Genomic DNA, 21,647 nt, shown 5'->3' with positions numbered 1-21,647 from the left:
CTGGATCAACCTGAGCTGTTCCTTCACCTTGGAGCCAACCACAGCCCAGAGAGAGCAGTGGAGGAAGAAGCAAGGAGATGATCCCAACTCCTTAATGATGCAAATTGAGAAGCAGCCATCATAATAAGGCAGTGCTGTTAATTCGCCAACTAGTATGCAGATTCCAACGCCAACTTTTTCCAAAGCTTATTTATTTTCTTTAGCAAGAAATTTAATACCAGCTCCTTGAAGCAAAGAGACAGATGGACTATAAACTTTGAATTTTGAGTAGCTTTGCACCCATAGGTTGCAAATCTTTTATTTATTTATTTGCAGATCTTTTATCTCTCCTGAAATTAAATCAGGGAAAATTTGCAATGATTGAATTCTGCTTTTCATTTTCAGCCCCGTTTGATCAGCTGCCTTTTAAATTTATTTGGGTGTTTTTTGCATGGCTTACCCAAAAGGCCCTTAAATACCACCTCAACAATTCATACCCTCGAAGTCATCTCAGAGACTTAATGGTGGACCTTAGAAAAACATGAGAAAAACCAAAGCACTATATAACATAGGAAAAAGAAAGTAAAATAACTTTAATGCATCTATTGGGGATGCAAAAATCCCTTGATCCAAGGCCAAAGCCCCAGGGCTGAAACACAACGGTGCCCTTGAAGAAGAGAAGTACATAAATTTTGAAGGCCCATAAAGCCACAATATCACAGAAAGGACTCAAATCCATTTCTTTGTTTGTTTGCTTGTTTGCTTGTTTTTTGCAATTGGAAAAAACCAAACCAAACCAAAACATCAGGCTGGAGGTAAGGAGAAAATCTGTGAAAAATGTGACTGAATTGCTGTGGATGAACATATTATGGGGACATTGAAGCCTAATGAGCAGCCAGTGATTAGTGCCATTCCAAGGAATACCAAAAAGACCTAATGATCATGAGCCACTTAAAGTGACAGATACAGAGTTTCATTACTGATGGCTCCTTGGTTTCTTGCTGAAAAAAACCTCTTGGGTTGGATGGAAAAAGAGGCTGAGGCAGAAAAGGCAAGAAGTTTCCCAGAAAACCATGTGACACAAGGAAGTTTTCTTGGGAAATTTTTTTTTTCCCCTCGACCTTCTTTATATTAATTTTCCATTTATTATCTCCCTCCTTCTTTTATCTTTCCTTCTGCTCCATCACTGGAGGCCTCTAAAACCCCATTTAGGTCTCTCAGGAGGTTTTTCTCCTCAGCTGGACCATCTTTTGCTGCAGTATCACCCAGGACTTTTGATCCCATGGGGAAATGTCACCCAACATGGGCATGATGACATTTAAGAGTCCCCAGAAGACAACCGTAGGACTTTTAGTGGGCTTTTTTTTTAATGAACTCACTCCATGGTTACTTTAAATTTGGAGACCAAAGTCCCAGGTAGCTTTTCTTTGTTGAGGTACAAATTTTACTGGGCTGATTTCCAATTTGCAGTTAGTATCAAAAGCCACCAAACAAACAAAAAAAACCAAACAAAAAAAAAAAAAAAAAAAAAAAAAAAAAAAAAAAAAAAAAAAAAACCAAAACAAAAAACCAACCAACTTCCTCCCACCTGGGAGCATTTTTGAAGCACAATAGATGATGATGGAGCCACTCCATCCTCCCCATCCACCTTCTCCGAGGGGTCCCACCACGGGGAATTATCCCACCAGCAGAGGCATTCTGGGGCTCTTAGAGGTATCAGAGGTATCTCCTCTGGCTGGGTTGCTCTTTCTTTCTGTTTTTTTTTTTTTTTTCTTTTAAAAGTGAATTCATATTCCACCTTATTGTTTTTTCTGAATGGTGCAGGATTTGTTCTGTTTGAAGTCTTACATCCTCATTTCCCACCAGGACGATTAAAATTGATTCCCACCATCAGCAAGAGGAAGATAATCCAGGCAGGTTCTGGGGGAGGGAAACTCTATCCCACCAGAGCCATTATTTAACTCCCATTCTTTGAGATTTGCTTTTCTTAGGGATTTCTCTTTGGAAAAGCACAACACAATTCTGGGCCCTCCGAAAAAGTCAGGGAGAACTCTTTAACCTCCTGCATTTCCAGTGCAGCAGTGGGTCAGGGGATTTAAATAGCTCTTGTTTTACCACCAGCAGCCCTCCCAGAGGTATTTTTAGAGGGGTAATTGGATCTCCCCCACGCTTTCCCTTTGCTTTCTCAGGCTCTGCATCCTCCGACTCCAGACCTGCACCTGTCCTGGTTTGTATCCTGGCAAAGAGAAAATGGGGTGGGTTTTCCCCATCACGTTCAGCTGGGGAGTTCCCAGAGGCTTTGTAGAAGGAGGATGAAGGGACTTGGGTTGGTAAAGCACCTCCAAGGGGCAAACCTTCTGGTTGATGAAGAAAAAAGTGGAAAAAATGGGCACAGAGAGCGAGTGGTGCCTGGGGGGACAGCTGTGCCTGCCTCTACTCAACTCTTAAATCACACAAACCTAGAACATCCTCAATAAAAAAAATCAATTTGCATAGCATCAATTCATTGCTTTTTTTAAATCACAGAGTTTTAGGATATGCTGAGCTGAAAGAGACCCATCAGGATCATTGAGTCCAAGTCATGTAATTCAATTAAAATCAATTAAATCAGTTTTAAAATCAATTCAACACATTCTAAAATAAATCACAGAAATTTAAGGATTACATTAAATCCATTTTAATAATTAATTAAACCCAGAATATCCTAAACTACTGGTTAAGCACACCAAAACATCTCCAAAATACAAAGGGCATCTTTCCAAGCTGGAGCAACCCAGGACCCAACAACTACCCCACTCTTGCCTGAACCTCTGTAGGAACATTTATGCAAAATGAAGGATCTTGGAGGTCCCCGTAGATGAAAATGATGGGTTTGTACCACCACTGCAGGAGCTTTGCTTTTCCCAACCAACCATACCTGGGCTCCAAATCCAGGAGAAGCCATCCCAGAAAGGGGGTCCCCAGGCAGGTCCCCCCCCATCTCAGGGCATACCCAGGGTAAGACTTAAACATCTTTACAAGGGAGTAATTTAACGCCATCCCCAGCTTAAGCTCCATATCTACGGGGCGTGAAATTAGTTCCAGCAAGCTGCAAATTTGCTGCTAATAAAAAATATCTGGCAATTCGCTAGTCTTTAAATCAGGAGCAGAAATATTTTTTTTCCTTGCTTGCCTCAATGCCCATTTCCTTTTGTTGTGTTTCCTTTTTTTGTTGTTCGTTTGTTCTTTTTTTTTAATTCTAATATTGAAGCATCAGGGAGCTCTAGCCTAAACCTGTGAGTTTTAAAATCACTCTTCACCCTGGGTGAAGAGTTTTAAATCAATTCTTTCCCCCTGGGCACTTCCAGCACCAGTTTCATTATTTAGTATCATTTGATGTTGGTCCTTTTGCCCACGAGGATGACTACCAGGGCCCAAGAATGCAAATAAATTGGGAAGAAAACAAAAATAACAAAATGTTAAAAAAAAAATGTAAAAGCAGAGGGAAATTCTGAAACAAGAGCAAATTTCCTTCTACAAATTCATAAGGACTGACAGCTGGACTTGATGATCTGCAAGGTCCTTTCCCAGCCATGATGGTTCCATCATTCCTGTTCTACAATTCTATGATTATTTCTGACTTGCCAGCCAGGAAGCAATGGGGAATAACAGAAGAGAAGGGGTTAGGAAAAAGTTGGTGAAGACAGACACCACCAACATGGTCCTTTGCGTGTGAAAAAACCCCAAACCAACCCTCCCTGGTGGGATTAACATCACAAGGAGAAGTTTGCTATCACCCAGGGGTGTTAGGTGTTGGCAGGGCAGCTCCTGCTCAGTGCCAAGGACAGGCAGGTGCTGGGGGACAGGTTGTGCTCTGCTCACCCTGGTACGGCTGATTTCTTCACAGGTGAGAGCAGAGTCATTAATCGGTGTTTTATTCCTCCCATCCGAGGAGAAAACAGAAAGAAAACATCAGGTACGTGAGATTTTATGCAGAGTGCCACCAGATGCCGAGCAGTCAAGAGGAGAACGGGAAATACATCAATTTATTTATGGTTTTTTCTAGGTGAAGCTGTGAGTGCCTGGCGTAAAGTCACCCGACCAGTGACTTGGGTTTTTTCTGGGGGGGAAGAGACAGGATTTAAAGCTTTTCTTTGGCAGAAACTGGGTTGAAAATGGAAATCTCTCTTCACCTTAACAAGCTTCGCCATGAATTTTCGAGCTCCTTGGTGTGGCTTGTAGACCCTCCGCCCCCTGAGGGTGGCTGCACAGCCCGTTGCTGTAAGCAGTGGCACTCGCGTGTCTGTTTTAAACCAAATCTGCCTGGTTTGGGGGCAAAATATTTTAAGGACGCTGGCAGCTCCATCGCAGCGTTTGGGAGTTGAAACATTGCTATGAGATGCTCCCTGCAGCGGGCTACGGCAAGGGGCAAGCCTGGGTTAAAACAAACATCGCAACCGGAGCAGAAACTCCCGGGAAAATCCCGTTTTACTGAGACCGGGAGCGAAGAGGACTCAAAGCGGCAGGCAGGAAGAAAGCTCTACGGGGTCCCTGCTGCCGGTATCGCGATGGGGATCGCGATGGGGATTGGGACCCCTCCGACCCCGCCTCCTCTGCCCTCAGACCAATGGTGAGAGGGGGTGAAGGTCGCCGCTGAATTGGCTGATTCTGCGCAACGCGGGACGCCGGTTGCCATGGAGAAGCGGCGGGGCGGTCATGGCGGCCATGGCGCTGGGGCCTGGGGCCTGGGGTGCTGCTCCTGATGCTGCTCTGGGCCTGGCGCTGCTGCTCGGGGTGGCGCTCACCCGAGCTGCCGGAGAGGCCCGGTGAGCAGCGGGGAGAGGCGGGAAGAAGCAGGAGGAGGGGGGGGGGGAAGAAGTGGAAGGTGGGATCCGCCTGTGCTGAGCCCCGCTCGCCCCGTTCTCCCCTGCCCGCAGGTTCGCCGTGGTACCGGTGGTGCTGGGAGCCGCCGTCCTCAGCGCTGCGCTGCTGCTCTTCCCCCGAGAGGGCGAGCACCCAGTCACAGCCGCCGCCGATGAGGTGAGCCCGGGGCGCGGGGGCGGCGGGGCCTCACCCCGGGGAAGGCTCCGAGTGCCGGCCTGAGGCCGCGGGATGGGCTCGCAGCACAGGGTGCGTCTCTAGTGCCACCCCCGGAGCCTGGGGATAGGGTTTTACATCAGGAATAGGCCCGTGGGCTGCCCTGAAGTCCCGCAGTGGGCAATTTCCTCGGGGCTGGTCCCAGCTGCTGGCCTAGGGCACCAGAGATGAGTCCCAAACAACGTCCTGAGGCTCCAGGGATGGGCGTTTACCTCAGTGATGCATCTCAAATGCTGCCCAGAGGCCCTGGGGATGGACCCCTGCTACCAGTTTGGTTTCTGGGATCTGTTCATTTCCTTAACAAAGTCCCTTATGGAGATGTCATGGCAGGTGACTGGTGGGTTTTAGCTCCTGTCCTCCTGTCCCCAGGCCTAAGGGACTCTGTACAGGAATCACACCCAGACTTTTATCCTTCCCAGCGTGGAGCTTTGGCAGCTTCTGCCCCCACTTCTGCCATCCCCTTTTGCAGCCTGGTCCTGTCTCTTTGTGCCCCCCCTGCCTGCCTCCACTTTCCAGCACACCCCACAAACACCAACAGCCACACAGCAGCTCCCTTTTGATAATTTTCCCTCTATTTCTGAAGCCTTTTGGTTTCCCCCAGTTTTTGTTTTCTAATTTGAAAGCTCAGTAACTGCATTTGGCTCTCTTGTAGTTTACTCCTGCAGTTCAGAATGGAGTCACCTGTGATTTCAGGCAGCCCTTTGGCAGTGTTGTCAGGCACAGGGATCTCCCCCTGTTTCAGGTTCCATCATCGCTGCCATCTTGAGCTTTCCCAGAGCTCTTTGAGCTTTGCATGCACAGAAGTTTTTGTGGTGGTTGTGGTGCTGTTTCCTCTTGTTTGATTTTTAATGCACATTAGTTACTTGCTTGTCTTGATCTCTGTAAATCCCTACTAAAGATCCTTTGCAGTGTTTCTTTCTCTGCCTTGTGTGGGACCTGCTCATGTAAAGGTTGGAAGCAAGATGAAGGGGCAGGTGGGAGCGTGTTTGCACCCAGGGAGGCCAACAGAACTGGAGAGCTTTTTTTTTGATTTTTTCATATCTTCAATTGGACTGGACCTGCCCTGTCTATCAATAATACATGACCTGGTCTTTCTGCACTGAAAGTCTGCTAATTGGCTAATTAAAAAGTGAAACGTGCAGAAGGAGCCAACGCGTCGCTCACAAGAGACTCCTGCAGCAGCAGCACCGAGGCTGAGCATGTGCTAATGTGATTTATAAAACTGAGATGGGGGTGAGTGAAGCTCTGGGGCAGTCTGAGGAGCCAAGAAGATGATTTTATAATCAGCCTTCTCACTGTTGCCTCCTCATTGTGCCTTGCCTCACCGCAGTATCTTCTTTAATCTTTTGGTTTTTTCTTTTCCCTTCTAAAAGGGAAGAATTGTGCTGTTCCTTGCACTGCTGGGAGGTCTGAGGCCAGGGAGTGCTGCTGTAGGTTTTGCCTCATGTTTCTTCCCTGTGCTTGGTACCCAAGCAGCTTTTTGTCTCAGAGGAAAAAGGATTCTTCTTCCAAGCCTTTGTCTCACCCACTTGCCACAGAGAGCACCTGTATCAGGAAGGAAAAGCCAGGGGAGAAAAGTGAGAGTGATCACCTCAGATAATCCTCTTCTCCAGGATGTGGCATACTCCCTCCAGGGCTCCTGGAGCAGACCAAGGCTTTAACATGGATTTCTTTTTTTTTATCTTCCTTCTCCACCAGATCGTGGACACCTTCTTCCATCGGCCGCTTTGTCCTCCTGGCTGTGATGAGTTTGGTCTCCCTTGGTGCCTGTTTCTGCTCCTCGTTCACCACCTCACGGAGCCAGTGGTATGCCAAGCCACTCCACAGGAGCTAGCAGCAACTGGGGGGCAGTGACCCCACCAAGATAAACCCCTAACTTAATGGCAATAAATCAGGAAGGCAGAGCCCAGAAGGTGAACACAAACGAATTTTAGTCCAAGCTCAGAGCCAGTGAAGCAAGCCAAGTGTGTATCTTGCACCCAGTGCTGTCTCTTGCATCTTTAAAAGCAAAACTTTGGACTGAGTACAGCTCTGACCTCTGGGGACTTCTGCAGACTCCAGAGGTGCTTTAACCTCTCTCCTTTTTTTCTTTTTCACAGGAGAGCTGAAACCCATGAACCCACTTTGTGCCACACTTGAATCGGAACTGAACTGAGCCCAGGTGGTTTGTTATCATTCCCACAAGAGATGGGTTGTTATCATTCTTTTTTTCCACCTTACATTAATAAAACTCTCTGAGAAACCCCTGACTCCCTCTTTATTTATTCTCCAGGATAATCACCTTTTGCTTGCCCTTCAGTGACTGTGTCTCTGAAACCCATGGCAGACCTGGGGTTTTTCTTTTTTGGAAATTCAGTGTCTGGTTGTGGCTTGCTGGGGACAGTCCTTTGATGGGACACCTGCCTTTGCAGTAGGGAAGGAAGGAAACTTGGATATGGATTTTATTTTAATTCCATTTTTTAATTTCTTTTTTTTTTTTTTTTTCCATTTGACTGGAGAAGGTGAGCAGTGAATAAAAGAGCTGCTCCTGCCAGCTGCCAGTCACAAACTAATTGCTATCAGGACATAAAGATGAACAAGACAGAGCTGGCAGGCTCAGAGACAACTTTGCCTTGCCCTAAATGCCCAGAGCCCTGGCTCGGTCACTAAAAGCCTGTCAGTACATTTCAGGAGAAGCCGGAGGAAAAACATCTCCACTTCTGGAGTCATGGGAAACACTCAGCCCCTCCTCCTCTCACAGCCGTGTCTGACCATAGCGTTGGGGGAACACTCCGAGCATTTTGTGCAATACAAACACCTTGGTTCTCCTGGTGATTTTGAGTGAAGCCTTGAAAACCAAATTCATATTTAATTCATCATCTTAATAATATTTAGGAACAACCGAGTTGGGCTTTGCTGCTCACTCGGGCTCTGTGGCTGGCCATGCCAGTGCAGCACTGGCTGATTTGTGGAGCCTCAGTGAGGCCAGGACAAAAGCAGCTGGGGCCCTCAAAAAAAATCCTAAAAGCAGAAATGTGAAGCTTTGCACTACAAATAAACCCAAATATTGCTCTTTTTTTTGTCCTTGTAATCCATTTATAACTAAAATAAATCAAAAGGCTCCTTGTGCAAGGGGATTTTAGAGCAGGAGGGATGTGGTGGCTCTTCCATGAGGCTCTTTCAGCACTTTCCTAAAAATCCTGTTAATGGGGGAAGGAGTCCTGTGTGTTTCTGCTGCCCCCGTGACATTTGAGCTCTGCCCTCATCCTCCACCCTTGGTGATGGAGATCAACCATTTGGATGAACTCAGCCTGGGCTTTCTCCCTCTATTTATTTATTCTGGACAATTCTGCTCCTCCTCCCCTCACAGGGGCTTCCCAGACAGTTCCTGTTTATTTTGGAAAAGACCACGTCAAGGAATTGGTATGAGCAAGAGCTGCTTTCCAACCAGCCCCAAATGCTGTTTTATTTCTTTGCTGCCACTCCCGCATCCCAAACCTCCAGCTCCTGCAGGATAAACCTCTCACTAGTACATCTGCCTAATCTAGCACCCCTGATTTTTTGTTTCTTGGGTTTTTTTTGCAATTAATATGCAGCAGAAGGCATGTTTGACTTAAATCCCAACATCCCAGTCACAGATAAAAGTGTAGCTAAGCAAACCTGCTCCAGCCCAGCTTTCTCCCAAAATTGCAAGTAAATAATGCCATTTCTCCCAGAAATGTGGGCAAATAATCGCAGTTTTCTCCCTAATTCCAGGAGCAAAATAATCCCAGTTTTGTCCCCAAAGTGTGGTGCAAATAATTCTAGTTTTCTCCCAAAACTTTGAGCAAAGAATCCCATCTTTCTTCCCAAACCATGAACAAGTAATCCTAGTTTTCTCCCAAATCCTTTCTCCCAAAAATCCCACTTTTCTCCCCAAAACTGTAAGCAAATAATCCTGGTTTCCTGTTGCAGGGGAAACCTCCAGGTGTTCAGCATCCTGAGGAGCCAACTCCATGCAAGCAAAAAAATCCTCTTAAATCCCAGCAGGAGAAAACCTGGCTCTGCCCAGAAGGGATGTTTGCACAAGATACCAGGCGGAGGATGACCAAACTGCTTTGGGTTCAGGTGAGAAAAAAACCTCTTTTCTCCCTTAAATTCCCTGCCTAGCTCATGAGAAATGAGCAGGGATGCTCCTGCCCTGACAGTACCCAGCTCCCAAAGGGCTGGAGCTGGTGGAGAGCAAGTGGCTGTGGGAGAAACTCCTTGATTTAAGGTCCTTGAGTGATTCTGCCCGCACTTAATTACCTTCCCTGGTAAAAAAGAAAAAAAAAAAAAAAAAAAAGAAAAAAAAAAAAAAAAAAAAAAAAAAAAAAAAGCTCTTATTTCTACCTTGACTTTGCTGACTTCAGCTTCCCTGCTGCTGAAGCCCAGCTTTGCCTTTGGCTGCTAATTAAAAAAGCCCTTCAGCCTTGGCCACCTGCTCCTTGCAGAGGTAATTACAGCCCTGTGCCCCAGCCACCTCTTCACCTTCATGGGACTCCTCCAAAATATCTGCAACCCCTTTCTCAAGCCACCTCCCAGCAGAAAGTGTCACCAAGGGAAAAAAAACCCCAAACACCCGGAGAACACGGGGTGCTCCTGTGTGTGCCACCCTCACCCCAACCTCGTCAACCAGAGAGAGCAGCCCTGGAACGATAAAATCCTGGTTTTCTGGGCAGTGTGCTAGGCCAGTAGGTTTCAGAATTAGCAACAGGGCTCTTAACGAGCTCCTTTCAGGTTTTTTTCCCATCAGCAGGACAGTGGCACCCAAGAGGCTCCTGGAGGGGGACAAGCAGCAGCCCCATCAGCAGTGCAGGAGGATCAGGATGGGGTGAATCACACCAGACCTCTCCCACAGATCAGCTCAATTTCAAGTTCTTTGGCCAGGAAAAACCCAGGGGATCCCCCCCTGCCTTCCTGCCGACCCCTCAGTCTCTTAAAATCTCAGCAAGATCTGGAGTTTTCTTTGGGATTTGGCTCCCCTTTTTTATTATTAAGTTTAAAACTGCCGTGGGCTGTCTGCCCTTTCTCCTTGCACCCAGCAGTGCAGACAAAGCTGCTCAGACTTTCCAAACACGAGCAGGACATGGCCCAGGCCTAAATTTGTCCCGGAAAAAACTATAAGCAGCTGAAAGAACAGGCAGGAGGTAGGGGTGGGCAGGGAAAAAAGGGAAGGAGAAAACCAAACCAAGTTGCTTCTGCAGTTGCTTCAGCCCCTACTAGTGTCAGGGTTCACATGATATTTTTTGCTTGAAAATTTATTTCAAGCCCCCCACAAGGTGGAATTAAAAACAAAGCCAAAAATGGATCACATGTGCACTGAAATAACCATTCTCAGGCTGGTGTGTGGCAAGCCCCTTGTGCCATCAAGGCCAGGAGACACATGGGCTGCCATGGTATCCATGTCCCTGCTGAGGACAGACCCTGTCATCACACTCAAGGTGGGATTATTTCTATTAGGGAAAAAAGGCCATTTTGGGGATTTTGCTTTTCTCTATTTGCCTCAGTTCTCCTGAATTTCTCCCTCAAGGACCTGCAGGCACCCAGGGAGTTTTCAAGCACCTTCAACCATCATCACCACCCAACCACCCCAGACTGATGCTGCCTCTCTCCAAATTGCCTGTCCTACCCCTCTGTCACCTTTCTGGGCTTTGCAGGGACTTGAGCCAACTGGGGTGATCCCTCCATTGGCGAGCAGGGTGGGAGCATGGTGCATGGCTTCGGGCCCCTCTTTTGGTGCTAAATAGGCTGAATCATGAATTTTGGAAAAAAAAAATGCTGGTTTGTTGGGTTATTTTGTTTTTTTGTTTTCTTGCAATGGGGATGAGGAGCAAAACCAGCTGCATCTGGGCTCAGTGAAAAGCCCCAGGGATGTTCTCAAGCAGAACAAACAATGCTTTGTCCATCAGTCCTCCTGCTCCATACCCTGAAACACTGAGCGCCAGCAAAGCAAGAAGAAGGATGTGATCACCACACTCCCAGCTCATGCAGGCCTGGCTGAGCCCTGCCAGGGAAGCGGCAACACAGATTTTGCATATTTTTATTAAGAAAAATGTCCGACAGTGAAGAATCGGCCCAGGGAAGCAGCCGAACAGGACCCTCCGACTGCTCCTGGCTGCTGCCTCCCTCCCAGAAGAGCCACGGTGGCCCCAAGAGCCCCCCAGGCTGTGCCTCGGCTCTGCCGAGACCAACACACGCTCCTGGCGTGGCCCAGGATCTCTCTTCCCTTCAGACCTCTCAGCTCGGGGTGGCTCAAAACTCCTTAAACCTGCAGGGAGAGAAGGGAGCGGCTGAGAGCAGCAACAGAACTATGGGAAGGGACCCCAGCCCTGTTTGAGTGACCAGCCTGGAGGAGGAGATGGTGCAAAGAGAAGATCCAGCCACGGTTTTGTCTCCGGCCAAAGCTGAAATGTCCCCCCCAAAAAACCCCAACGCTCCCAGCATTTGAGTCTCCTCTCCACAAGCTGCTCCGGAGACACCACGCTCCCCAAAGCCTTGAAGGCGTTGCTTGGATTTACACAAACTGAGCAAGCTGCTTCTCCCCCAGCACAAAACAGCAAAATTTTGATGCAAATGGGGACAGTGCCAACCTGACCAGGACAGTCCTGGCCCCAGCCAGCCCCGGCACAGGAGAGCAGAGCCCACAGCCCTCCGCCAGCGGCCAGAGAAGGAGATTTGGGGCCGCACTTACCACAGCATCAGGCCCAGATTATTGGTCTTTCACCTGCAAACACAAGACATAAAGGACCCAACGTTCATGGGAGGGTCTGGCACCCCCACTGCTGGGACTGCCTGCAGCCCCCTCCCCCTCGGTGTGGATCAGACAGGCTGGTGCTTATTCAGGTATCATTTACACCCTCACTGCAGTGATTTGATCACAGATTTGGTTTAGGCAAGCTGGCCCCTCATTAGCATGGTAGGGCAAACTTGGCCCATATCCAGTCCATTAATCAATGTTCGCTGATCAGACAAGTGTCTGCACACTCTCTTCTCCAGTTGTCACGATTTGATCCCTTCATTCCCAGATCTTGATCTCAGCCCTTAAATTATCAGTGGAGCATCTGATTCTAGGCCCAGCCTGACAAGCAGAACTCAGAATCAGGGTGAATCAGGCTTGTGTTTGCATTTACTGTTTGGGGCTCAAGTGGGGGTACTCACACAGAGCTACTTCCAATCCAGCACTGACTCTGTGAGCTGCACGCTAGAGCTACAAAGACACAAGGATGGAATGTTTAGCACTCAGATTGGTTTAATGAAGTGCCAATTGGATAAAATCCCCCAGATGCTGCCCTGCCTTGAGATGGAAACATCTTTGTGCCCAGAGGAGTGAGGAGTACAGCAGACATGATGCCTGTGCTGAGATGCAGCAGTGACAACAAGTGACAACAGACATCTTTCCAGAGACACATCACTGTGTTTTGGGATGGAGGGACCAGAGGCCACCCCAGTGCCATTTTACATACCCTCTTTTCCTCACCATGAAGCCACACCACCCACGGACCTCTTTGACCACCACACGAGTGAGGAGCTGCAAGAGGAAAGGTGGAGGATGGTGAGGTCACTGATGGCTCCGCAGCCACCAGCCTCAGCATCAGCATTTCCATTGCCAAGAGGTGAATTTTAAGGCTCTTCCCTGGGGAAGTGGCATCAACCACAACCATGCGTGGAGGACAAGCCACATGGAGGGAGGCAAAGGTTTGGAATCAATATAGGGCTTTGGCAATTCATCCTGTGCCTGCTGTCTCCCAAGGACCATCCCTTCCTGGTGAAAATTGATCCTCTGAATATTTACAGTAGCAAAATGAGTCTCTTCAGGGAGGGACCTACCAGGCAAGCCAAGACATCAGCTGCTATCAGCATGTAGAAGACATTATTCCAGCCCGTGGGTGAGATGAGCCCTGCCAGCAGTGGCCCCAGTGCAGCACCTGTGAGGGTGCACAAGAGTCATTAGGAGACACCCTGTGCAGAGGGGTTGAGGGGGTCAGGATCCTCCTGACTGTACAGACCTACAGATCCTGTCCCATCGATGATGGCTGTGACTGTAGAAAGGGCTCTGGAGTTGCCTTTGAGAGACTCGTGGGTTCCCTGTAGAGATGGAGGAGCAAAACTTAAGGAAGAAAAGTGGCTTTTGGTAAGTCCCGGTCTGAGGCCACTCACATCCAGGCAGAAATTCTCATGGATCAGATTCTGCCATGGCTGGAGAAGACTGAACTTGGACACTGCCAGCAACCAAGCTGCAGCAAAAACCCAGATTTCCAGAAGAAATTCCAGGTCATTTCCCAGCAAATTTTTTCCCTGTGTGTAGAGGAAGATACTGGAGGGCTGAAGCAGTCATGTGGCCAAGGTGAAAAAGTACCAAGAAAAAAAAAAAGCCTTGTTTAGAGGAGGGTGCAGACCTCAGCATGAGGTGTGACAGCCCGGCCCTTCACCTCTGGGCTTCACAGGCATGGAAAAACAAAGCTAAAAGGCAAAAATCCCAGCAAGCATCCCTGCAGGAGAGGGGGAGCAGCTTTAGGGTGTGGCAGGGGGGGACTGAGGGTGCTCCTCTTACCAAATCTGCCGAAACTGCTGTGGTGATGAGAGCGTAGGGCCCGTTAACCAGGGCACCGCAGATGATCAGCATTGCTATGAGAACAAGACAGCCCCAGGGGTACCCAGGAAGAGATTAAATCTTTTAAGTGTAGGGAGCATCAGGATGTTGGGCCCACTGTCCAACCCTCAGTGGACATCATTGTCCTGAACATCCACCTGGAAATCCCACTCAGCAGGCAGCAAACACTCATCCAGCACCACCCCCCCCAAATCCTGGGACTGGGAACCTAGACCCAGAGGAGAAATGAGGGCAGGGGAGCTTCCAGCATCACCATCCTGTTTTGGTGACACCCCGAGGAGCTGCTCACCTATTGATGTTCCGATGCCATTCTGGCCAACATGGTTATACAGGAACAGCTGGAAAAGAGACCACCACCACTTCAGGGCTATTCCTGCTGTTTCCCCAAACATTTTCCTTGCAGCAGAACCCAGGGACAGGACAGAGAAGGCAGGGACCTGAATTATCACCAGCATTGAACTTCACCACCCACTCAGATCCCCAGCACTGGAAGAGGAGCATACCAGCCAGCACGAGGAGCCAAGCAAGCCCTTGGCTCTGCAAACACCACTGGCTGCCTGCCAGATAAAATACCTGGCAGCTGGCAAACCGAGGTGCTGCCACGATTAACAGCCTCACCTGCTGAAGCCAGACAGCCATTCACCCCACCAGCACTATTGCAGGGACGAGGAGGTAACATAGCTGCTCCACTGCCAACTCCTTTGGAGAGGCTCATGCCTCAAAGCCAGCCAGGCTTGGGTTACAGGTAATTAACTGAGGGCTTCTGCCGCAGCAAAGCCATACAGGTGCTCAGAGAGGACATCTCAGCCAAGCTCAAGGCCATCCATACGGGATGCCAAACTACAGTGAAAGTAGAAGCAGCTCAGGAGGCCCTCCAAAGCTTAAAGAGAGAGCGGTTATAGCAGGAAGGAAGGAGAAAAACACCTCAAAAGAGGTTGTTTGTTTGTTTTAGCTGTCAAGGACCATACAATCCCTCCAGCCCCCAACATCTGGACATCCAACCCGGGAATATCCTGGCATCCTAGCTCTCATCTCAGTTGAGCGTGTGACCTCCCAGGCGCTTGGGAAGAGGAAGGTGGCTGTGACTCAAAAGAGCTGGAGGAGAGGAAACCCTCGTGACCAGGTTTTTTATTTCCCCGCGCGTGACAACGCACCATGGGAGCAGCAGCAACCAGCATCACACAGCACGTGGTGGCTCTGCCACCAGTGTAGTTCGGAGATGAGGCCGGCAAAGATCCCCCCTGCGAGGAGGAGAGTCGTAGGTGTCAGTCAAGCCACCCCAGCAGCAAAGCTTTGCCTCAGTTTAACACAAAAATCCCACAGGACACTGTGCTGTGATGCTCTTTCATCCCCCAACTTTGGAGCAAAATGCCCCCAAGGTTAAACGTAGTTAATAGCAGAGGGAGGAGCTTTGACTTATCCCAACCCCCTCTGCCCAGATCCATAACAAACCTAAAATGCCCCCGACGTCAAAGAGGGTTGAGAGGTCACCGGCCTCCTTGGCACTGAAATGAGCTGTGAGGGAGAGGTGAGGGGTGAGGAGATGCTCCCCTGGACAGGCTTGCTTCTGCCTCACCATTCCCCAAAACTCACCAATGTTCACAATGTAGAGGGCAACCAGTAGAGGAAGGTGTAGCTCACCAGCTTGGCAAAAAGCAGGCAGAGGGAGAACTCCACCACACCCTGGGAGGAAAGGAGAAGACATCAGCCAACCCTCCTTCTCCCAAACCTCCTCCAGATGGGGGCTTTTCCCCCTGCTTTCTGCCCAGTGGTCACCTCGCTGATGGGTGAGCTTTGCTCTTTCCTCTGTCCCTGCAGGGGACATCCCACGACTCACAGGGATTCGGAGAGCCCCAAGGAAGCTGATGGCTTCGGGCTCCTCCTTGGGGCTGTCGGAGCGATCCACACTGCTCTGGCCTGTGATGCTCAATGGGCCCTCGTTGGGGATGATCCCCTCAGGATCCTTCTGGTTGGATGTCACCCCTCTAGCATCTTCTTCATCAGAGGCCATCTGAAAAACAAACCGAAAGCAGGAGAATTAGAATCAGAATCAGCATTAGAAGTAGTAGAATCATTTAGGTTGGAAAAGACCTCTAAGATCAAGTCCCAACTGTAAACCCAACACTACTGCTAACCAAACCATGTCCTAAACCAGATGCTACATCCACAATTTTTTTGAGACCTCCAGGGTGTTCTTCACACCTGGACAGCAACCAGCACGCTCCACAATAACTGAATATCACTCTAACTTCTGCCCCTTATGACTCCATACCCCGGTTATTTCAGGAGAAACTGAGGGACCACCCAGCCCAGGACAAGCCATTGGGAATGGCTTCAACTCACATGGTGGAGAGGTGGACTGCAGCCAACATCCTCGGGATCTGTGGGGAGAAAGAAGGTCCCATAAGAGCCTAGACCAGTCCTGCTCCGCCTGCCCTCCCTCCAGCAGGGGACATATGTGGGGCTGGGCTGCATCTTCAGGTACCCCCTTCCCATCAGAAAAAAACACAGGAAAAAAATTGCAAAGGGTTTCCCAGAAAATTTCCTCGGAAAAGTAAGCTGAGAGGAGCAAGGCCAGAGGGGATGAGCCTGCCCAGATGACCCCAAAGTGTGCTGAGTGGCTCCATGGTGGCCAGGTCCACATCCCTGCTTGCCACAAGCTGGAAAGAAAAATTAGGGAATGCCAAAACCACTTGGAAAAGAGCAAGAAGAAAGACTGTGGCTGATCCTGGCATTCCACTGGGTGTCGGCTATGCCCCAGGTGCTGGCACTCACATTCCACAAGGAAGAAGAAGCAGATGATGCCCACAACAACGATGATGACGCCGGGCACGACAAAGGAGAGGCCCCAGGTGGAGGAAACCCAGACGCCGGCAATGAGCGACCCAGGATGTTGCCAACAGAGGTGTGAGAATTCCAGATGCCCATGATCAAACCTCTCCTGGTGGGGACAGAGTCCAGGGTCGGCATCACTGGAGCCAACAAGGAGCAGGGCTGGGGTGGGATGTGCTGGTGTAACACTCACTTTCCCTTCCCAAACCAGTTCCCAACGCAGGCTACGACGGAGGGCCAGCCGGTGGTCTGCACCAGCCCATTGCAGACCTGGCATGAGAGAAGCAGCACCGTGCCAGTGAGTGCCAGTTTCACCCACAGAGCTTCAACCCCTGCAAGCCCCATCCCAAAGCTGTCAAGAAAACACTGGGTTTGGGATTATTTTTCCAACTGGGGCAATCCTGGAGCTGTTTGCATCATTCCTGTGGCTAAACTGGGAGCAGCTGGTGTTGCCAAGCTGGCTGCCCACCCTGCTGGGCCAGATGGGTGTGGCCAATGGTTTCGGCACCCACGCCACGTGCCAGAGGGTTTGGCAGGGAGGAGCAATGCCTGGTGTTTTCCCACAGGGAAACTGGGACATCCCTTCCCTCGTCCCCCCCCTTAAAAAAAAACCAACAAAAAAAAAACACACATGGAGGTAAAAATCCATATCCTGAGCACCCTCCCCCATGCAGCCCGTACCTGCACAATGATGAAGTACCAGAGGACGTGGATGTCCCAGAAGTAGCCGAGGCCGAAGAGCGCGGTGAAAAGCCCGCTCAGCACCATCCCCCCCGACAGGTAATAGCGCAGGGGCAGCCGCTCCCCGAAAATGCCACTGGGGAGGGAGGCAGGAGCATGGAGAGGAGCTGCCACGGGGGATGCCACCGATGGGTGCCATCCCCAGCAGATCCCTGCTCCAGGCTGCTTTCCCAACCCCATCTCCATGGAAACCTCCTGGTGCCAACCGGTTTGCAGAGGGCAAGGTACCTGATAAACATCCCGATGGCGTAGGCCACCAGGAAGGCATTATCCAGGGCCCCAAAAAGCTCCTTGTAGTTGTCCCCATCTGGAAAAGAAATATTAAGGCCACGTCAGCCTGGCCACCGTCTTGTTTTCCCTCCCTGCCCCCAAACCCCTCTCCCCCCTCCCCAGTGGGAGTTCTCAGAGTGTGACAGTGCCATCGGGGTTGGGTCCTGATTTCACCACCCACCCACTGCCCTTTGGCCCACTGCTTAATTACCTCCGGGCACCTAACGAGCCAAAACCTCTGGGCATGACCTGGCTTAGGGGACAGGGCAGGGGGGGGAGCCCCTTTCAGCTGCCAGGAGGGTGTCAGCCTTACCGAAGGGTGCCCAGCTGCACCATGCGCTGCTGTTGGAGTCATTGTGGGGGCTGGGGCCCAAGGCTGTGCAGTTGGGGTGCAGCTGGCTCTGCAGGGAGAGAGAAAATTTGGGCGGGGGGGGGGGATCAGGACCCCTGTTGTCCCCGTGTCCCTGCAGGTGAGTGAGGTGGGAGCTAACCTTGACAATGCTGATGGGTTTTCTGGAGAGGTGGTAACTGGTGTAGCAGAAGAAGGTCAGCACCAGCGTCAGCCCCCGATACCTGTGGGAGAAAGGGACTGGAGGGGTCAGGGGAGGGGACAGGGGCAGGTGGCATGTCACCATCCCAGATGGCAAAACCCAGCCCAGCAGGGGCATCTCAGCATCTCCAGCTTTGTTGTTAGCTGTGCTCTTCCTTCCCCCTCCCCAGAATTCATGCTTGTTGAAGAATATCAGGCCAGGGGGGTGAGCGCCCATCACTGAATCCACTTGGGATTTAGGATGTGCACACACACCTCTGCCACTCTTTAAACTTAGAAAGGGGAAGAAGGGAGTCATTTCTGCTCATTTCTGCTCATTTCCATGGCAAAATATTCCCTTGATGCCCAGTGGGGACAATTCTGCCAAGATCAGTGAGCTAAACGAGGTGGTAGGGGTGTGAGCAGCCCCCCAGAAGAGCCAAAGCTGAGGCTCTAAGAGCTCAGCTGAGGTTGTCTGGAAGGGTTTTCCCCTCCTCCAGCCACCCCCCTTGCAAACCACAGGGTGAGCAAATGTGTCATGGGTGGGAATGAGGCACGAGAGGGAGGCTGATTCACCATCACTCCCCGAGTTAAAGACAAGGTAGAAAAGTAAAAAAATGGGGGGGGAGAAGGGGGGCGGATATGTATCAAGAAAGACTGGTTCTGGTTTCTTCACCAAATAGTGACTTTATCCCTTTTGTTTTAATAAAATGCAGAAAAATAGGCTCAGGGATAAGGATGTAGTTCCCAGCAAAGCCAATGGTGGAAATCTGGAGCATCCCAACTAGAACCCAGCAACCTGCAGAGTGGGGTGAGCACCTCCAAGGGGGCCCATCCTGCATTTGAAGTTGGTTTGCAGAGAGTTTTTGGACAGCTCAGAGGATGTGAGTGGTCAGAGAGCAGCTCCAGCTCCCAGATGTGTCACGGGTTGCTCCAAGGAAAAAAAAACAAAACCAAAAACTCAACAATCTTTTTTTTTTCCTGCCCATCCTGCTCCTCTCTGCAGTTTCACTTCTTTATGTGACTCCAGCGATTACGAACACCCTGCACAGCTGTAGCAGAGCTGTAGCACAGCTGAAAATCTGGTTCCCACCACTAAAAAATAAACTGAAACCCCCCAAAATCACCACTGACTCGAGAGGAGCAGAGAGGAAAGGGTAAAGAAACTTCAGGGGTGGTACTCAACGTGATTTTCTGTTCTTACCCCACATTCCAGTAGTTGTTGGTAAAGCACAGGGGGATGTTTGGCAACAGGCTGCCAAAAATTGAATATATCAAATAAAATAGAACATGTCCCTTTGCCAAAAGGGAGGGGACTGGTGGGATCTCTGTGCTGGCCACAGCCTAATGAATTTTGAGGGCCTGGCACAGCTCAGGCTGCTGCCCATCTTGGGGTGCCCCACCCCATAGGACTCAATGTCCTTGACCCCCAGGGGTTTGGTGTCCTCATCCCCGGGATGGGCCGGTTCCTGGGTGGTGTCCAAACCCCTGGGCTCAGAGTGGGTGCTCACAGTGGACTCAGTGCCCCAGGGGTGATGCTGGTCCCTGGGCTAGTGACTTTCAGTCCAGGGCCAGTCCTCAGCCCCAGGCAAGCAACCCCCAGTCCAGGCTTAATCCCCAGGAGAGTGACACCCGGTCCAGAGCCAATCCCTGGGCCATTCACCACTGCTCCAGCACCTGTCCCCTCCCGGGCGACCATCCCCTGCTCCAGGACAAGTCCCCAGCAAGTGACACCTCCCCCAACACACTGCTGGTCCCCGGGCAAGTGCCCCCCTAGTCCAGTGCTGGTCCCCAGACAAGTGATCCCCGGTCCCCTGGTCTCCCGGTCCCCATCCCAGCGCCAGCCTCTGCTCCAGCACTCCGGCTCAGTCACTCCCTGCTCCCGACGGTCTCCAGCGGCTGATCCCTATCCCGCTGACAGTCCCCAGGCGACCATCTCGCTGTCCGGGGCCAGTCCCCGTCCCCTCCCCCAGTGCCCCGGCTGTGTCCCCCCTCTCGCTGTCCCTGTCCCCTCTCACCGGCTGTCGCGGGGCACGGCTCGGAGCAGGCGGATGCCGGGTGCCAGCGCTGCCCTCATGGCGGGCGATGCGGAGCTGCCCGACCCCCCCTGCACCCTCCTTATCACCGCCCCCGGGACCGCCGCTCCCGCCCCGGGACCGCCCCGGACCCGCAAGCCCCTCCGAGGGCTGACCTGGGGCTTCCCCTCCCTTGGGGCCCCGGCTCCGAGGGGAGAGGGGTGGGAGGAGAAAAGGAAAAATCTACTGGAAACGCGGCTGGAAGGAAGGAAAAGTGAAGTTGTGGGAGGAGAAGGCTGTCGGACACCCCGCCCCCTCCTCGGCGTGTGGCGATTTTTCCCCCGATGCTTTTTTTCCAGCGGAAAATGCTGATTTTTGAATTTTCCGTTCAGTTTTCCAGCGCTTCCCGAAAGTGGTTGGGTGGCCTGATTCCACCTCACCCACACACACACCCAGCCCCACTTTTGGGGTTTATTCGCTGAGATTTGAGAAGTCTCACTCTGCAAAATGAGCCTCATGCCCTCCAGGATCATCCCCCTCGAAGGGTCCCATTGAAAAGTAGTAGAGCAACGGGTCACACTCACCGGGAGATCAAATGGACCTTTTTTTTTTTTTTTTTTTTTTTTTTTTTTCGTTTCCCTAGGAATAAACTCCTTTCCAGAGCAAAACAGAGGAGGAAAATGAAAAAGGAATAAATACCTTGCTCTGGCTTGTGACCCAAGAGGCAGGGGCTGGTGGGAGAGAAAGGAGAAACCTCTCTAGGTTTTAACTCTAAGAGATCCTGGGATGAAGCTGAGCAAGATCAGCAAGCTGGAGGCGCCAGCCTTGGTTTTCACCTTCAGTCCTTTGAACCAAATTCCAAACCACAGCCTTTGGGGAAGGGAGTAGGGGGTGCAAACAGTGGTCCCCAGGGTGTTAGCTACACCCTGTCAAGGAAACTTGTCCTCAGCTGCCCCCCAGCCTGAAGCTCCACCCTGAAACCAGTCAAAAAAAAAAACAAAACAAAACCACATTTAGAGCTTTAGCCCTTTGCTTGCCCAGCCCCTGGCACGTGTGAAAGAACAACCTCCCAGGCTGGATCCTGCCCTTCTACAAATCCACCTCCAATCCCCTGGAGACTTAGATCGGTGGAGTCTTCCCCTGACGCAAAGAGCGGTTAATATATATATATATATTAAAAAAAAAAACCAAAAAACCCACACCAAGAAATGGTTCAATAATTCTCCAGGAGGAACAGAGCAGCCCTTGGCTGGGAGCCTGAGTGCCACCTCCGGCCCCAGGGTTGTAGGTTTGCTCCGGGATGACAAAGGGGAAACAGACAAACAAAAAAACCATTGGGCACACTTGGCCAGCTCGTCCTTCCTGCCAGGGTTAATATTGGACAGGTGGCAAGAGGGCAGTAAATATTAATGCTGGGTGATGGTGCAACCTCTATCCAGGTCAGTGTTACTGAACAGGGTCATTTTTTCCAAGGAAAGACACATGGGATTTAAATTCAGGGAGAAAAAGTAGCACTGCAAAGGCTCACACTCACCTGGAGGTCAAATATGGGTTTTTGATTTTTTTTTCCCCTAGGGAAAATAAACTTCTTTCC

The 21,647-nt window shown here is 50.5% G+C and overlaps 2 protein-coding genes across 2 annotated transcripts; one reads left to right on the top strand and one right to left on the bottom strand.

The window, feature by feature from the left end:
* The first annotated feature begins 4,674 nt into the window (after positions 1-4,674).
* On the top strand, positions 4,675-6,962 carry TMEM218 (transmembrane protein 218). The gene is made up of 3 exons (XM_008498505.2): positions 4,675-4,784; positions 4,896-4,998; positions 6,754-6,962. The coding sequence occupies exons 1-3, from the start codon at positions 4,675-4,677 to the stop codon at positions 6,907-6,909; spliced, it is 369 nt and encodes a 122-aa protein (XP_008496727.2). The 3' UTR covers positions 6,910-6,962.
* Positions 6,963-11,098: 4,136 nt separating this feature from the next.
* SLC37A2 (solute carrier family 37 member 2) lies at positions 11,099-20,136 on the bottom strand. Its single transcript, XM_030464737.1, is given in 23 exon segments — positions 11,099-11,323; positions 11,747-11,779; positions 12,214-12,262; positions 12,519-12,583; positions 12,883-12,980; positions 13,062-13,140; positions 13,607-13,680; positions 13,956-14,004; positions 14,821-14,877; positions 14,879-14,907; positions 15,119-15,181; positions 15,260-15,277; positions 15,280-15,349; positions 15,504-15,677; positions 16,010-16,047; positions 16,442-16,555; positions 16,558-16,607; positions 16,692-16,768; positions 17,180-17,315; positions 17,468-17,546; positions 17,823-17,910; positions 18,001-18,082; positions 20,057-20,136. Coding segments are annotated over 21 exon segments (1,542 nt in total). The 5' UTR covers positions 20,116-20,136; the 3' UTR covers positions 11,099-11,323; positions 11,747-11,779; positions 12,214-12,219.
* Between the last annotated feature and the right edge of the window lie 1,511 nt (positions 20,137-21,647).

Source organism: Calypte anna, chromosome 24 (assembly GCF_003957555.1).
Source record: "Calypte anna isolate BGI_N300 chromosome 24, bCalAnn1_v1.p, whole genome shotgun sequence".
In the NCBI taxonomy this organism is placed as follows: domain Eukaryota; kingdom Metazoa; phylum Chordata; class Aves; order Apodiformes; family Trochilidae; genus Calypte; species Calypte anna.
The sequence above is the reverse complement of the archived record's forward strand: the minus strand, read 5'-3'. Positions and strand labels throughout refer to the sequence as shown.